Source organism: Bufo bufo, chromosome 6 (genome assembly GCF_905171765.1).
Source record: "Bufo bufo chromosome 6, aBufBuf1.1, whole genome shotgun sequence".
NCBI lineage: Eukaryota > Metazoa > Chordata > Amphibia > Anura > Bufonidae > Bufo > Bufo bufo.
The window spans coordinates 190,523,385-190,542,356 of NC_053394.1; the positions used below are offsets into that span (position 1 = coordinate 190,523,385).

Consider the following 18,972-nt stretch of genomic DNA (forward strand, 5'->3'; position numbering starts at 1 on the left):
TGTTTTCATCCATTCTTCCTTGCAAAAGTATTCCAGTTCTGTGAGATTAGATTCCTGTGTTGTCTTGCATGCACTGCTCTTTTGAGGTCTGTTCACAGATAAAAAAAATTCAAATCTGTTGTTATTAATAAAAGAACAAAAGTACAACGACAAATATGCTCTCACAAGGAGGATGTATACAAAAAATGGAAAGGATAGACTGACTCTGCATACTGGAGATGTTCACAGATTTTCAATGATGTTCAGATCAGGGGCCATGGTAAAATATTCAGCTTGAGGTAGTCTATTGTGGATTGTGAGTTATGTTTAGGATCATTATCTATTTGTAGAAGCTATCCTTTTTTCATCTTCAGCTTTTTTACAGCTGGTGTTATGTTTGCTTCCAGAATTAGCTGGAATTGCATTGAATCCCTTCTTCCTTCTACCCGTGAAATGTTCCCCATGCCATTGGCTGCAACACAACCCTAAAGTATGATTCAATCCACCCCCATGCTTTATGGTTGGAGAAGTGTTCTTTTCGTGAAATTCTGAGCCCTTTTTTCTCCAAGCATACCTTTGCTCATTTTGGCCAACGAGTTCTATTTAACCCTCATCGATCACAGGACTTTTTTTAAAATGCAATTAGGCTTGTTTAGATGTTCTTTTTGTAAACTTCTGATACAAAAATTTGTGGTGAAAACACAGGAGAGGTTTCTTCGGATGACTCTTCCATGGAGGCCATATTTGTGCAGGATTTTGCTGAACAGTAGAACAATGTACCACACTCCAGAAATCTGCTAAATATATACAGAAGGTCTTAGGCAATCAAGTGGGGTGGGCTCTCATTTGCCTTTCTACCAATCATATGAGCAGCTGTCCTCTTGAAAGTATTCTTGGTCTTTCCAGACTATCTCTTGACCTCCAATGGTACTGTTTAGGGAGAGCAAACCGGTTCGGGTCAGTACCCGAACATTACGATGTCCCGGGGTACCTGGACAAAAGTCTGTGTTTCGTGTTCGTGTCAGAGTTAAAATAAAGCTTGTTGAAAGGCTGCAAAGCAGCCAATCAACAAGCATTCAAGCTGTGGGCACTTGGAAGCCATCATAGTCCTGCCTAGTATTGGCATGGCTGTGATTGGCTGGTGCACCTTGCGACCCTGCATGCATGAATGCCGGATCACATGGTGCACCGCCATTCTGCTCTGACTAGTGTACGGACAAGACACTGCTGCACTGAGGGACAGTGTTTGGCTTTTATTATTTTAGATAACTCTGTGGGTAATCTTTAGGCATTTATGTGGGTGCAATGCAACACATTTGCACCAGTGACAGGGAAATCCAATAGTTAATCAGTCTGTTAATTGTGTTAGTGACACATATGTATTTTTTTTTGGGGTGCAAAACTCTTTAGTTGCCACCATCACAGGGAAATATAATAGTTAATCAGTCTTTTAATTGTGTTGGTGAGACATGCCTACTTTTTTTGGTGCAAAACCCTTTACTTGTTACAGTCATAGGGAAATATAATAGTTGTCGTGGTGCTGCTGGTGGAGCTCCTGCTGTAGGGAGAGGACATTGTCGATCTGTGCCAGCTACACGCCCAAATGAAACACCTTCCTCCGTTGCATGCAGGCCAGAATACCGTTTTAAGAATGGTGAGGCCAGAACAAGTAGAGTCGGTGAAAGATTGAATGGCTGAGAGTGCCTCTAGTTTCTTCATATTGTCTTCCACCCGGTCCACTGCTGAAAGCACAGAGTTGGCACCTGCGGCCCATGGGCATCTGTTTTTCGCCTCAACCCCTTGCACATCAGCCAAGCAGTCTGAGCCCCAAGTCATACAGCAGTCACTTATGTTTTTTAAAGACTGCTGGTGGGGTTTTGGTGGGTTTTGGTGGGTGCACTGATGCCCAACCACTTACGTTTGAGGATGAGTACATGGGAGAACCACCGCAGCACCACTCTGACGATGACGAAACACAGGTTTCAACTGCTGCGGCTTTATGCAGTGTGCAGAATGGTCCGGAAGGCAGGGGTGAGGAGTGGGTGGAAGATGATGTAGAGGATGATTAGGTCCTAGACCTCACATGACATCCAGGTCATGCCAGTGACGTGTGCAGTTTGGAGGAAGACGTGGGGATCACACAGCACCAGCTGCACAGCAATAGAGGGAACAAGGTGCAAAAGCAGAGCGGCCATCCCCTAGCCGCCTGCTACTGCCCAACTGCCCCAGAGACTTAGCACACCAAAGACAGTGCAAAGCAGTTCCCTGGTGGGGCAGTTCTTCAGGCAGTGTGTTGACGACAGGACACAGGTGGTTTGCACGCTGTGCAGTTAGAGCATGAAGCGAGGCATACATTTTCCAAACCTGAGCACCACCTGCATGATCCGGCATCTAACTGCAAAGCACAGCTGCAGTGGAATAGACCCTGAAAGAACCCCAAAGATCTGAGGCTCCTCCTGCTGCCTCTTCTGCTGCAGTCTTGGCCTCTTCCTCCCACTCTGGAGCGACAAGGGGCACCTGCCACCCCGCAAAGAGAAAATATCACAAAAACAACACCACCATCACTGAGCAATCTCCACAATCTCCAATGGAAGCGGTTAGCTGTCCATCCCCCAAACACTGGAGAGAAAGTACTCCCTACCCACCGGCAAGCCCTGAATGAAGCATTTCAAAATTCCTGGCCTTTGAAATGCTGCTATTCCATCTGGTGGAGACAGACAGTTTTATAAACGTCATGATGGTAGCTGTCCCACGGTACATGGTTCCCAGCCGTCACTACTTCACCAGACAAAATTAAGAAGTGGCGTAAAAAATCAGGTGTGTGCTGCACCATCAGTGGCAAGGTTCACATAACCACTTATACGTTGACCAATAAGTATGGGCAGGGACGTTATACCTCCCTAACTGCCCACTGGGTAAATGTAGTGGCGGCTGGGCCTGAGGTGGAAAGCGGGTTGGCACATGTCCTACAGCCACGGAGGATTGCTGTACATTTCGTGGTGGCCTCCTATTGCCTCCTACTTCGCTTCCTCTCCTGTTTTTCCTCTACCGCCCTCTCATCACGTCAGGCAACACCTGGACCACCAACTTTAGCACAGCCAGAGGAAAACGACAACAGGCTGTTCTAAAAACTCATATGTTTGGGGGAAAAAAAACCACATTGCGCAGGATCTGTAGGCGGGCATGAGAGAACAGACTGATGCGTGGTTGGTGGTGCTAAGCCTCAAGCCCGGCCTGGTGGTGTGCGACAATGGACAACAATCTCATAGCAGATCTGGGCCTAGCCGGTTTGACACACATCCCTTGCCTGGCATATGTGCTGAACTTGCTGGTGCAGAGGTTCCTGAAAATTACCCCGATGTGTCAGAGCTGCTGCAGAAATTGAGGGCCATCTGTGTGCACTTTCGCCATTCTCACCCTGTTGCTGCTCACCTGTCTGCGCTGCAGCATAACTACTGCCTTCCCACTCACCGCCTCATAAGTGACGTAAACACAAGGTGGAATTCCACCTTGCATATGCTGAAATACTGTGCAAGCAGAAGCAGGCGATAGTGGAGTTTCAGCTGCAGCACATATGGTGAGTCACTATGCCAACGAGTGGGCCTCCATGCGGGATGTGTGTGCTGTGTTGCTCTGTTTCGAGTACTCCACCAACATGACCAGCGTGATGACGCCATCATCAGCGTCAATATCCCTCTTCTATGTCTCCTTGAAAAAAAACACTTCTGTCGCTGATGGATGTGGATGTGGCCACAGGAGGAAAGGAGGAGAAACAGGGATCATTTCCACGGTTATCAGGCCTGTCGTTCACAGGTGGCTCAAAGGGTGGGTTCCTGCACCACAGCGGCCAGTGTACCCAAACTGTCCACCCAAATCAGCTCATGGGCATCACTAGAACGTGGCTGGGGGGATACAGAGGACACAAGACGATACACCTCCCAACAAGGACAGTCGATTGCCCTCTGGGCAGCATGGCACACATGGGCGACTACATGCTACAGTGCCTGCGCAACGACCGATGAGATGCCCTCATTCTTACCATTACTGGGTGGCCACCCTGCTGGATCCCTGCTACAAGGACACGTGCCGTCCTTACTTCCACCACTGGAAGTGTGATCGGAAGATGTGCGAGTACAAGCGCACGCTGGTAGATGCGCCACTGATGGCATTCCCCACCTGGCCGCAACCCAGCTATTGTTATACTCAGAGCAGTTTGTGTGTTCTCTTTGCTATTTCCCAACGTTTTGGGGCCTCCACAAACCAAAACAAAAAAAGTTGGTGACCTCCTCCGTCTCTTCCGCCTGCACCACCACGTCCGCCTTAACCGCACACGTCCGCCTTCTCCATTCGGACCTCCGCCTCCTGCCTCAAGATTATTATGTCTTATACTATGTATTATATTGGAGTAGAGAAGTTTACCTGTCGCACTACAAAAATATTGCTAAAGTCGCACACAAAATTAACAGACACATGTAAAAAATAAAGTGGACATAAAATCACAGCAGAATTTTTGTTTTCATTCTTGAGTTTGTCTTTAATTTTCTCAGTATATTAATTGCTTGGTACATTCAATTAAACGGCAGTGTGTGAACGTTTTTGGTTTGCACGCCTTCATCAGACACTGTGCCGCAGTTGAGATTAAAAAGTCGAAGTGTTCTATATTAGGATGTAACACCTATGTGAAATGGCACTATCCAGTGCTGGAGGGAGAGGTACAGATAAAAAAACAAAACAGAAACATTGTTGGCTTCCTCCCCCGCCATCTACTGCCCACGTCCGCCTTCCTCTCCACTTGGACCTCCAACTCCTGGCTCAATATTATGTCTTATATTGGCAGAGTAGAGAAGTATACTGGCCAAACCCCAAACAATGGCTAGAAATCAAAGCACAGAAATAATAGACACATTTAAACAAACAGAAACCGTGTTGGCTTCTTCCTCCATCTTCTCTACCTCTTCCACCTACACTGCCACATCCACGCCTCCTCAACTTCCTACTCCAATTGGACCTCTACCTCCTGGTTCAAGATTATAATTTTTTATTTTTATGTATTTTATGTTATTTTAAGTAATTTCCCTATCCACATTTGTTTACGAGGCAATTGTACTGCTCTTATCCCCATTTTGGATCCTTTTGCAGCCCTCTAGCTCTTTTCTAGACTTTGTACAGCCATTTAAGTGCCCCAAAGTTCGTGTCCCCATTGACTTCTATGGGGTTTGGTGTTCGGGGTCAAGTTCGGGACCTGAACCGAACTTCGAAACTCAGTTAAGGTCAAACCAGTCGAACCCGAATATCAGCGGTCCGCTCATCCTATTTATGTTAACTGCCATTCTTAATGACATTTCAAACTGAGGAAATGGCAACCCGAAAAAGCTCTTGCTATCTTCTTATTGCTTCTCCTGCTTTGTGGGCCTCAACCATTTTAATTTTCAAATGTTAGTCAGCTGCTTAGAAGAACCCATGATTGCTCTTTTTTGGGACAAGGTGGAGGGAGCCTGGGTATTTATAATCTGGCCTTTCCTAACAATGATTGTGAACAAGCCTTAACCCTAACAGGCTATTGAAGATCTGACGCCTCAGTCAAAGCTGTCTGAGTGCTGAAATCTCCTTCGGTTTCCATACTTTTGCATGGTACTCCTTTCCTTTTTTCACAAAATCTAAATAAGTCTACTTTCACACTCACGTTTTGGCTTTCCATTTGTTGAGATCCATTCAGGGCTCTCACAGCGGTCCAAACCAGATCAATTTGCATTCTAATGCATTCTAAATTGAAAAGGAATCGCACAGAGCATCAGTTTGCATCAGTTCAGTCTCCATCCGCTTTGGAGACGGACACCAAAATGCTGCTTGCAGAGTTTGGTGTCCCGTCTGATGAAAACTGAGCCAAATGTTTTCACTGACACAATCTGGCAAAATAGAAAACTGATCCGTCCTCCATTGACTTTCAATGGTGTTCAACTCGGATCCGTCTTGGATAGTTTAATGATAATACAAACGGATCCGTTCTGAACGGATGCAGACGGTTGCATTATCTGAATGGATCCGTCCATGACGGACCACACAAACACGGAAAGAAGTATAATACACTGATGAGCAAAAGGGTAACAATAGTTTGAACTTTGACATGACAATAATCTACATAAATAATCATTTGCTGAATAGTTGCAAGTCCAATTTATGTATGAGATAGCCAAGATGATTGTCTATAAAATGATGGTAGTCTCTCGTTCAAAGCTGTAGTTGATGGTGAGATGGTGAGCCTAAAAGTTAAAAGTTCAAAATATTGCTACCCTTTTGCTCGTCAGTGTAGCCTTATGTTGCTTAAAATGTTGAAAAGCCTGTTTCATGTTTAACTTTATGCCTTTTAGAGATCACTTCATCTTCAAATTGCTGAACTGTTCACAGTAAGGCTACTTTCACTCTAGCGTTTAAGTTTTCCAGTATTGAGTTCCGTCATAGGGGCTCAATACCGGAAAAAAAGCTTCAGTTTTGTCCCCATTTATTGTCAATGGGCACAAAACTAAACTGAACAGAACGGAATGCTCCAAAATGCATTCCGTTCGGTTTAGTTGGGTTTCATAGAGAGCAAACGGCAGCATGTTGTAGTTTGCTTTCCGTCCTGGGATGCAGAGCAAGACGGATCCGTCATGACCCCCAATGCAAGTCAATGGGGACGGATCTGTTTTCTCTGACACAATAGAAAACTGATTTCCAATGGAGTTCATGATAGATCGGTCTTGGCAGTGTTAACGATATTACAACCGGATCCATTCATAACGGATGCAGTTGGTTGTATTATCAGTAACGGAAGCGTTTTTGCTGAACCCTGCCGGATCCAGCAAAAACGCTAGTGTTAAAGTAGCCTAAATTTTAACCAGGGTGCCTAAACCTTTGCATGTCACTGTATGTTGCATGGATAACCATTATGATAAAGTGTACGGTAAAGTACCGGAAGGCATGTATATTTCACCCACAATCCTGGGTGAGATAAATGCAATCCAGAAAGCTGCAGTGATTTCAGCAAAGTGTAGTTTGCTGAGACGGGTTTGTTTAGATTCTGTCCTAGGCTGGATTTCTTTGGACTGGTGGGTAGGTTTGGTAGTGGGACCTACCAGTCCAAACCCTTGCAGTATGGCTGTTTCCCCTAGCCAGAGGTGATCCCAAGTGTTGGCCTGGTATTGCAGCTCCAGCCTAGACCACCAAGGCCTCTTCAAAAAGCTCATCAGTGTGGGTGCCGGGAGTTGGACAACCACCGATCAGATCATGATGACCTATCCTGAGGACAGATAATCAATATTCTGCCCCTGGAACACCCTTTAAGAAGGAGATATGTCCGGGTTCAGCTCAGAACCTAGACAACCCCTTTAACCACTTACTGGCCAGATGTTTGGGATCAAGTGATTGAATTTTTCAGTTGCACCACTTTGGGGACTAATAGTTTATTAATTAGCTTTGACTTTTTTTCAGGCAAGAATGTAAAAAAGTCAGCAACTGCCAATTCTGTTCTTTGGGATTTTTTTTTCAATGTTTACTGTGTTGTTAAAATAAGTTAGCTTTATTCTTTGGAGTGGTAAGAAGGTACTTATACCAAATATGTATTTTTTAAGATGTAGTAGTTTTGCACAATAAAAACATGTTTTATGGAGAAACTGCATTTGGTTAGTTATACTTTTTTTTTTTATCTCACTGTTGATGTGAGGGCTTTTTATGTATTTTTTATGTTACAGTTTTTATTGTTAGTATTTTGGGGCTATATATAATTTATTGACTATTATATTAAAATACTATATTTATCTTTTGTTGAAGGAGATATGGAATAAAACATCAAATACATTGTGCAGTATAAATAGTCATCTATATTCCACCTGTCATTACAATTGCAGCAGTAACAAATATTTTTTTATATTATTGAACCATATTTTAAAAAATAACATTTATTTTAATGAAAAACAGTAATTTTGGGGGGGAGGGAGGAGACTTTCATTTAATTTTTATTAAACTTTTTTGCTCCACTTAAGACAATAATCCTTGGATTGCTTGTAGCACACTTTGAAACAGTTGAAAACTATACAAGATAATGATGCTGAGTTTATGCTCAAATTGAACAGAATCACATTTTGCTCAAGAGAAGAAGTTTTTCTGTTTCCAATAAACTTCTTGTGCAAGCCCTTATGTTATTTGATTTAGAGTCCTTTTTACTGTACAACCTTTACTATTAACAACATTTGTGTGGATAAAAGATTTCCAGTACAAGAAAACATTTTGAAGATGCTCCTCACCTTTCTTATTAGTGATTTTTCGACTGGTCCCTTGAATTCCAGGAACTGGGCGTAAATCTCTTTTTTTTACTGGCGGTGGAAGGAAAATAGGAGAAGCAGGAACTGAAAGACAGACTGGAAGTCCTGCTGCACTCATCAGAAGACTACTAATGCCTAGTATAAAAGCAATAAAGAATTATTAGTGATGCTTTGAGCTGTGTATTGCGTTTATTTTATTATTTCTGCATGTTTTAAAAACTTTAGCTTTTCCATAATATTGTTACCTGCCAGAGCCGGTGGGACAATTCCCGAGCCTAGTACGTTACAGAGAGGCAGTGATGGTGCCCTGAAAATTGAAAAACATATAAAAATCCTTTACCATGAACATCTCAAACTCTTAGATTTAGTATGTGTATATATATATATATATATATATATATATATATAAATAATACTTAAAAGGGGTTTTCGAAGATTTTGACCTCTGAATAGGTCATCAGTATCTGATCGTGAGGGTCCAAACCCGGGACCCCCTGAGGATCAGCTGTTTGAAAAGGCACCAGCACTCATGTGAGCGCCATGGCCTTCTCCATGCTTTCCAAGCACAGCACCATACATTGCATAGTGGCTGTACTTGGTAAGCTCGGAGAACGCTGTGTCGCTCACAGGAGCGCTGATACCTTCACAAACAGCTGATCGGCGGGGGTCCTGGGTGTCAGGCGCCCACTGACCAGATACTGATGACCTATCCTGAGGATAGGTCATCAGTATCAAAATCTCGGAAACCCCCTTTAAGACATCTAAGAAATAACGAAACATTACCTAGTGAAGTTCTTGACCTTTGAACTTTGATGACCATCATGCAATGATCCCTTCATTTCTAACTGACATTGTGGCCAACTGGATGATTTTATACTCTGTACCAGAAAACACCGTGGACATTTACAGGATGGGAGGTTCTTACTTCTTCTCAGTGAAGTTAATTGAGATATACCTCTGCCAGCTGAAGTAGATTTAGAGTGTCTGAAGCCAAGATAGGGTCTTGGTAGACAAGGTGTAGCGTCAGTAGATCTTGACTGAGATCTCACAAACCTCAGTTTTGAGCCTATAATTCTACACTCTGAATTCTGTATAGCAGAGTGAGAATCATCATGCCAAGATTCTGATCTAGTTAGCACTGGTCTAGATTCTGTTTGTCTTGAGTTAGATCTGTCATATCCAGGCTTAGAAGTAGACCTGACCAATACAGGTCTACTATCAGGGGGGTGAGAATTAGCCCCAGTAAATAAAGACATTTCATAAGGTTTAGAATTTGATTGGAGAAATTCATGTCTTGTTTCTTCTGGTTTAGATATTGATCTGCAAATTTCATTTCTATATTCTTCAGTTCTAGAATTTGAAGTATTTAAGGACTCTGACATTACTTGTTCTGTTCTTACGTCTTTGTGCTTTGAATCTGGCCATACAAGTCCAGGTCTAGAATCTTCTCTTTTAGAATTAGATCTGACTAATGCAGGGTTACAATTATCATGATTTATGGGTGCCCAATGTGGTTGACTGCCTGCATTAGAGTCAAGCAGCAAATTAGTTTTCTCTGACCAAGGACTATAATTAGGTAGCTTTGTATTACAATTAGAGGAATGAGAATTTGGGTTTATTATGCTAGCTTCAAAATTAATTAATTCATCACTGGTATTTTTTACATCTCGGTTACATTTTACTAAAGGATCACTAAACTTTCCAGGTCCATAATTGGATTGTAATGGTCCATTACTATAATTTACCACTGCAGAATTGAAGTTCATTAATATCTGATCAGAGTCTGTGATTTCATGATTTGAATTACCCAACATGTGTCCCGTATCGGCCATCCCATAATAGTAGCTCATAGGGTCATGTCTGGAGTTAACGGTCAGTTGGTGTGAGTTCATATTCACCTGGTTGCAGTTAAGTAACACATTGTTTGAATTTGCTAATGTCTGGCTTGTGTTCACAATAGCATCGTCGATGTTCATTAGTTTTTTGTTGGATCTAGGTTTAGCTCTATCAGAGTTCACACGACCATGGTTGGTGTTCATCAGCAATTTGTTTAGTACCTCCTGACTATGATTCACAGGGATTTTGTAAGTATAATATGACCCACATTTTAAATTTCCATTTATAAGCTGGGGCATCACAGGCTGAAAATTATCATAATTACATACGATTCCAGCTGTAGGATAGGGAGTCTGAGCTCGAGCACGGACTCTTATTCTCTTCTGTGAAGAAAATTCTACTTGAGTCATGGTTCTGAAGCATATATGGGAGCTACTGCAGAGCTCTCCAAGATGAACACCTGGCTGCTGTCTCTCAAAAGCTTCTTGGATCAATACTGATAACTGGGTTTCAAAAGGGAACCATTGTCCAGGGAGCCGCTCCCTTTCCCACACTATGCCTTTCCCAGGTGCGCTGGAAGGAGGAAAACTCACTCTTCTTGCTGGAAAGAGAGTACCTGCATAAAAATAAAATAATGGTGAGTATGTAAATTAATAACAATATTAATAGCATAAACATTCAACACACTCTGTAAAAGCAAAAGGAGAAAGCATTATTTGTAGTAGGTGTTACAATCAAACTGTTCTTCCAAATGCTATGTTGTGGTGACACCTCTAAACCTGGCCATACACATTATATCTTTATTTGCCGAACATGCCAAGCATGCATATGTATGGAATGAACAGGAAGGTTAAATGGTTGCTTGGTTTACAGCTTTATCAGGTGCATGGTCATCTTTGCATGAGCTTCGTCATAAATTAAGCGCATCCTCTGACAGCGCAGGGACACCCAGGGTCTTTCATCCCACCATATCATAAACATAGTAACCTGCCGTATTTTCTACATGTGGTTTTATACAGTACCTGTATACTCAGTCTTCTTTTTTTATCAATATAAAAACAAATTAAAACAAATTTCAAATCAAAAAGTCACCACTGCGTTATTCAGATCTCCAATGGCGTCGCAGACCTCTGTGTGAAGTGGGCCCAATTCACATCAAAACAACAGTTCAATCACAACAGGTGGTCGCGCTGCCATGTACAAGCTGTAGTTATCGAGTGTGTATGGGAAGATGCAGCAATCTCTTCCAGTGCAGCCGAACATCGGAGTTCCACTAAGGAGTAGTCTTGATCAACAACGACCATTCTGTGGATTTTAGAGTTTGCAGCACATAGTTAAGACCCAACAATTTTCCATAATATAACACTTTTTTATTATACTCACAAAAGTATAAAATCAACAGGCTTTGAACAATCGTCAGTACACATCTCTTTTGGGCGTTCTATTTATATAGGGGGGGGGGTGTAAAAAAAAAAGGGACACTCCCCTCCCACTCCCCATCACATTATAAATAAAGTAAATTTAAAATAGCCTATTTCTCATATAAAATCAATACATTCCTAGTTTTTCTCCAAAAACTTTATACAGTCAGGTCCATAAATATTGGGACATCAACACAATTCTAACATTTTTGGCTCTATACACCACCACAAGTGATTTGAAATAAAACGAACAAGATGTGCTTTAACTGCAGACTGTCAGCTTTAATTTGAGGGTATTTACATCCAAATTAGGTGAATGGTGTAGAAATTACAACAGTTTGCATATGTGCCTCCCACTTGTTAAGGGACCAAAAGTAATGGGACAATAATAATCATAAATCAAACTTTCACTTTTTAATACTTGGTTGCAAATCTTTTGCAGTCAATTAGAGCCTGAAGTCTGGAACGCATAGACATCACCAGATGCTGGGTTTCATCCCTGGTGATGCTCTGCCAGGCCTCTACTGCAACTGTCTCCAGTTCCTGCTTGTTCTTGGGGCATTTTCCCTTCAGTTTTCTCTTCAGCAAGTGAAATGCATGCTCAATCGGATTCAGGTCAGGTGATTGACTTGGCCATTGCATAACATTCCACTTCTTTCCCTTAAAAAACTCTCTGGTTGCTTTTGTAGTATGCTTTGGGTCATTGTCCATCTGCACTGTGAAGCCGTCCAATGAGTTCTGAAGCATTTGGCTGAATATGAGTAGATAATATTGCCCGAAACACTTCAGAATTCATCCTGCTGCTTTTGTCAGCAGTCACATCATCAATAAATACAGGAGAACCAGTTCCATTAGCAGCTATACATGCCGATGCCATGACACTACCACCACCATGCTTCACTGATGAGGTGGTATGCTTAAGATCATGAGCAGTTCCTTTCCTTCTCCATACTCTTCTCTTCCCATCACTCTGGTACAAGTTGATCTTGGTCTCCTCTGTCCATAGGATGTTGTTCCAGAACTGTGAAGGCTTTTTTAGATGTCTGTAACGGTCACGTACACACACACACACACAGGGGGGAGGATAGTGACCACTGCGCTCCACCCTCACCCCTGGCCCTGCCTACTTGCCTCACGAGTCCTGATGACAGGGGACAACTGGACGGCAGTCCCTAACTTAGTATACGTGCGGGAAGGACAGACAAGACAAATTACGGATAGTGAACGGACCGGGTCAAAACCAAGAGGACAACGCAGTACAGAGGAATAAGCAAAGAACGGTCAGGAGAAGCCGGGGTCATAAATACCAGGAGAGTCGAGAAGTACCAAAGGAGTCCGCAAAAAATAGTCAGGTGGAAGCCGAGGTCAATATACCAGGAAGGATGCACAGTACAGGAGGAGCAGGCAAAGGATCGTCAGGGAACAGGATCAGGTAAGTAGACAGGTATCCAACAACTGCCAGGAACCTAAATTAACAGGCAACCTGTGGCCAGCAGGCTGCCTGTATTTATAGTGGTGAGTGAGGGTCATGTGACGTGGCCAGCGGCACATGACCGACAGACCAACCAGTCGAGCACCGAGTCATCAGCTCGGCGCTCAAGGCAGACCTAGGAGCAGGGAGCCTCCCAGCTAGCAAAGCCGCCCTGGGAATGAGGTCAAGCACAGATCCTCGCTCCAGAAGCTAAGCAGCAGGTCTGCGGCTGATGGGAGACCGAGTGTGCCTTCGGCACCCCGTTACAATGTCGTTTGGAAAACTCTAATCTGGCCTTCCTGTTTTTGAGGCTCACCAATGGTTTACATCTTGTGGTGAACCCTCTGTATTCACTCTGGTGAAGTCTTCTCTTGATTGTTGACTTTGACACACACCTACCTCCTGGAGAGTGTTCTTGATCTGGCCAACTGTTGTGAAGGGTGTTTTCTTCACCAGGGAAATAATTCTTCGGTCATCCACCACAGTTGTTTTACGTGGTCTTCCGGGTCTTTTGGTGTTGCTGAGCTTACCGGTGGCCAGCGTCACATGACCGACAGACCAACCAGTCGAGCACCGAGTGATCAGCTCGGCGCTCAAGGCAGACCAAGGAGCAAGGAAGGAGCCTCCCAGCTAGCAAAGCCGCCCTGGGAACGAGGTCAAACACAGATCCTCGCTCCCCCGTTAGATCCTCGGCACCCCGTTACAGTACCCCCCCCTTTTACGAGGGGCCACCGGACCCAAGACTTCAGGCGATGGCCTTTCAGGGTGTTCTAAATGAAATTTTCGAACAAGTCTAGGAGCATGAACCTCCCTGGCAGGTACCCAAGATCTCTCTTCAGGTCCATACCCCTTCCAGTGAATCAGGTACTGCAAGGAATTACGCACCTTCCTGACAGCCACTATTTTAGACACCACATACTCGACAGCATCATTAACAAGAACCGGCAGAGGCGAGGCTTTCGATGGTACTACCGGTTTAAAATATTTTTTAAGTAGAGATTTATGGAACACATTATGAATGTGGAATGACTCGGGCAGCTTCAACCTAAATGATACCGGGTTAATCACCTCCGTGATCGTATATGGTCCAATAAAACGAGGAGCAAACTTTTTAGAAACTACCTTAGGAGAGAGATTCTTGGAGGACAACCATACCTTATCCCCAACCTGAAAATTCACCCCCTTGAACGTCTCCTATCGGCCTTGAGTTTCTGAGAACTTTAAGCCTTTTCTAAGTTTGATTGAACCCGGGCCCAAACTGTGCACAGTTCAGAGGAGAGCCTATCCGCCTCAGGGTTAGAGGAGGAGACGGATGACCCAGAATGAAAACGGGGATGGAAACCATGGTTACAAAAGAAAGGTGAAACCCCAGCAGAAGAATTGACACGGTTATTCAAAGCAAATTCAGCCAATGGAAGAAATTTCACCCATAATTGCTGGTCATCAGCAACATACAACCTCAAGAAATGTTCCACAGACTGATTAAGGCGTTCAGTCTGCCCATTACTCTCAGGGTGGTAGGCAGAGGAAAAAGACAATGAAATTTGACATTTTTGATAGAAGGCCCTCCAGAATTTGGACACAAACTGCACACCCCTGTCAGAAACAAAATTTTCCGGGATACCATGCAATCGAACAATTTCTTTCACAAAAATAGACGCCAGGGTTTTGGCATTCAGGAGTTTAGACAGGGGAATGAAATGGACCATCTTGCTAAACCTATCGACCACTACCCAAACTACAGTCTTACCCTCCGCCGGCGGTAGGTCAGTTATAAAGTCCATTGAGATATGGGACCAGGGTCTACTGGGAATGGGTAGGGGTCGTAGGTTACCAGCAGGGTGAGTCCTAGGTGTCTTGGACCTGGCACAAACCTCCCAGGCTGACACGTAGGACTTGACATCCCTAGTTAGAGTGGGCCACCAATAAGATCTAGAAACCAGATCCTTAGTGCCCTCAACACCCGGATGTCCACAAAAGGCAGAATCGTGACACTCACCCAACAGCTGGAGACAAAATAGTACGGGAACAAACAACTTATCTGTTCGGGTGGATACCGGTGCCAGATGTTGTTCAGAACTAATGCGAGCCGAGATATCCTGGGTTAGAGCTGCTATGAAGATTTTTGCTGGTAGGATGGATTCAGGTGGTACCTCAGTAGGTTGAAAAGCATGGAAGCTCCGAGATAATGCGTCCGCCTTCACATTTTTACTTCCCGGCCTGAACGTAATGGAAAAATCTAAATGAGTAAAAAACAGAGCCCATCTGGCTTGACGGGGATTCAACCTCTTAGCAGACTTGAGAAACATAAGGTTTTTATGGTCAGTGACAACAGTTACACAATGCCTTGCCCCCTCCAGAAAATGCCTCCACTCCTCAAATGCCCATTTAATGGCCAGCAGCTCCCTATTCCCTATGTCGTAGTTTCTCTCCGTGGGAGAGAATTTCCTGGAGAAGAAGGCACATGGTCTCAGGTTAGTGAGGCTAGCAGGACCTTGTGAAAGGACTGCTTCTGCGCCGTCCCCTGCGCCGTCCACCTCCACAATAAAAGGTCTCTCCTGATCAGGCTGGATCAGAATGGGAGCGCTACTGAATGCCTTTTTTAATTTTTCAAATGAAGAAATGTCCTCAGTAGACCAATTCTCCAAATCCGCCCCTTTCTTAGTAAGGTCGGTCAACGGTTTAGCAATTACGGAAAAATTCATAATAAATTTACGATAGTAATTGGCGAAACCTAAGAACCGTTGTAAGGCCTTTAAGGTGTGAGGAGTCAGAACATGCCCTAGAAACAGAATCTCCTGTAGACCAAAGACACATTTCTCTTGTTTAGCGGATAGCTGATTCTCCCTCAACACCTCTAATACTTGTTTAACATGAGACACATCGGATTCGAAGTCAGGAGAGAATATCAAAATGTTGTCAAGATAGACAATTACAAATTTACCTAAGAACTCCCTAAGAATGTCATTCATGAAGTTTTGGAACACAGCTGGGGCATTGCTGAGTCCAAAAGGCATCACCTGATATTCAAAGTGTTCTGCCGGAGTATTGAACGCCGTCTTCCATTCGTCTTTAGCCGGCCTGGGAACGAGGTCAAAAACAGATCCTCGCTCCCGAAGCTAAGCAGCAGGTCTGCGGCTGATGGGAGACCGAGTGTGCCTTCGGCACCCCGTTACAATGTCGTTTGGAAAACTCTAATCTGGCCTTCCTGTTTTTGAGGCTCACCAATGGTTTACATCTTGTGGTGAACCCTCTGTATTCACTCTGGTGAAGTCTTCTCTTGATTGTTGACTTTGACACACACCTACCTCCTGGAGAGTGTTCTTGATCTGGCCAACTGTTGTGAAGGGTGTTTTCTTCACCAGGGAAATAATTCTTCGGTCATCCACCACAGTTGTTTTACGTGGTCTTCCGGGTCTTTTGGTGTTGCTGAGCTTACCGGTGCATTCCTTCTTTTTAAGAATGTTCCAAACTGTTGTTTTGGCCACGCCTAATGTTTTTGCTATCTCTCTGATGGGTTTTTGTTTTTTCAGCCTAATGATGGCTTGCTTCACTTATAGTGACAGCTCTTTGGATCTCATCTTGAGAGTTGACAGCAACAGATTCCAAATGCAAATAGCATTGTAATTGGGATAATGAGGGAATAACACACACCTGGCCATGGAACAGCTGAGAAGCCAATTGTCCCATTACTTTTGGTCCCTTAACAAGTGGGAGGCACATATGCAAACTGTTATAATTCCTACACCGTTCACCTGATTTGGATGTAAATACTCTCAAAATAAAGCTGACAGTGTGCAGTTAAAGCACATCTTGTTCGTTTCATTTCAAATCCATTGTGGTGGTGTATAGAGCCAAAAATGTTAGAATTGTGTCGATGTCCTAATATTTATGGACCTGACTGTATATCGGATAGACCATTGTATTCCTAAATAACTGCAATATAGCATTTATAGAGTCCCAAAGGCAACTCTTTATCCCTACCCTCCTATTCCGTAAATGTTACCTAACTATAGAGCGAATCATTTCACTAACTTGGTCAACAAACATTCATTGCCCATCTTATGCAATTTTCTCCATTCATTCATGTTCACATAATGCAGCTTGGCAAATAAAAGATCTCCTCCCATCCAGCGTATTTCCCATTCATAAAAATACCATCATGTGATATCAGTCAGCCAATACCCTTTCACTATCAGCTACTCCCACTACTACTATCATTCAATACCAATTCTAAGGGTACTTTCACACTAGCGTTTTTCTTTTCCGGCACTGAATTCCGTCATAGGGGCTCAATATCGGAAAAGATCTGATCAGTTTTATCCCCATGCATTCTGTATGGAGAAAAATCCGTTCAGGATGCATCAGGATGTTTTCAGTTCAGTCACTTAACGGCGTTTTGGACGGAGGAAATACAGCAGCATGGGGATTTTAAAGAAAAAAGTGAAATTATACAAGAGCGCTTTGAGGAGAAGGGTTATGATAGAGGTGAGTTAAAAAGAATTAGTGACACTGTAGAAATGAAAGCAAATGATATAAAAAGGAGAGAAAATAAGGAAGAAAGGGATTATAGGTTTACTTTGTTTACTCAGTTTAGTGCAAACACAGGGCCGATGAAAAATACATTACAAAAGAATTGGTCAGTTCTAAAGAACGACCCTAGGGGCGCATATCCCAAAAAAAAAAAAAAGTAATCTACTGAAAAGCTCCTAATTTGCTAGACACTCTGGTATATAATTATATCCCCACTAAGGTTGAAAGAAAGAAAAGAAATCAATTCACATGGTGCGGTTAATGCATTGCGTGCAGAAATCGCACCAAGAAAGATAAAAAGATAAGGCATATACAGAAAGTAACATCTAAATGTGGTGTGCAGTATGCTATTAAGCGTGAAATTACTTGTGAGTATATGGGGGTAGTATACCTCCTTAATTGTCCCTGTGGATTATATTATGTAGGAAGAACCAGGGGGAAGCTCAAGACAAGGATTCAAGAACAAATTAATAATATAGAATAGGGTCTGCAGAGTCACAGAGTGTCCGTGCATTTTAAAAAAATGCATGGAAAAGACCCAAGGGGTCTGTGGTTTGCGGGAGTCGAAAAGGTTAAATCTAACTGGAGAGGGGGAGACCCGCTAATGAATATCAATCGGTGGGAAGTTGAATGGATATATCAAATGAAAACTCTGCAACCCCTTGGTTTGAATATTGATTTTGATCTAAAACCTTGTCTGGTAGAATAACGGTGATGTAAATGTAGTTTTGAGCTATGCTGCTGAAGTATGGGAGAAATGCGTCGAGAGGCTTCTCTTGTTGGCTGCTTCACACCACGTGGTATTTTTGTGAATAAGAATTGGTATTGAATGATAGTAGTAGTGGGAGTAGCTGATAGTGGAAGAGTATTGGCTGACTGATTTCACATGATAGTATTTTTATGAATGGGAAATACGCTGGATGGGAGGAGATGTTTTATTGGCCAAGCTGCATTATGTGAACATGACTGAATAGAGAAAATCACATAACACAGGCAATGAATGTTTGTTGACCAAGTTAGTGAAATGATTCGCTCTATAGTTAGGTAACATTGAAAGAATAGGAGAGTAGGGATTAAGAGTTGTCTTTGGGACTCTATAAATGCTATATTGCAGTTATTTAGGAATACAATGTTCTATCCGATATATAAAGTTTTTGGAGAAAAACTAGAAATGTATTGTTTTTATATGAAAAATAGGCTGTTTTAAATTTACTTTATTTATAATGTGATGGGGAGTGGGAGGGGAGTGTTCCCTTTTTTTGACAATCCCCCTCCCCCTATATAAATAGAACGCCCAAAAGAGGGAGTCATAATCGCCCCTGATGAAGCTTTCTTGGCGAGACCTGGGTTGGGCAGTCTTGTGAATATGGACGTGTACTGACGATTGTTCAAAGCCTGTTGATTTTATACTTTTGTGAATATAATAAAAAAGTGT

The 18,972-nt window shown here is 43.0% G+C and overlaps 1 protein-coding gene across 1 annotated transcript in view; it reads right to left on the minus strand.

Moving 5' to 3' along the window:
- The window catches only part of LOC121005625 (E3 ubiquitin-protein ligase DTX4-like), a 102,164-nt gene extending 93,049 nt beyond the window's left edge, over window positions 1–9,115 (minus strand). The window contains exons 1-3 of the mRNA XM_040438399.1: window positions 9,060–9,115; window positions 8,522–8,583; window positions 8,259–8,411 (exon numbers count right to left, since the gene is read on the minus strand). Of these exons, the coding sequence (XP_040294333.1) occupies window positions 8,259–8,411; window positions 8,522–8,583; window positions 9,060–9,115 (271 nt within the window). The remainder of the gene's footprint in view (window positions 1–8,258; window positions 8,412–8,521; window positions 8,584–9,059) is intronic.
- Window positions 9,116–18,972: the final 9,857 nt, after the last annotated feature.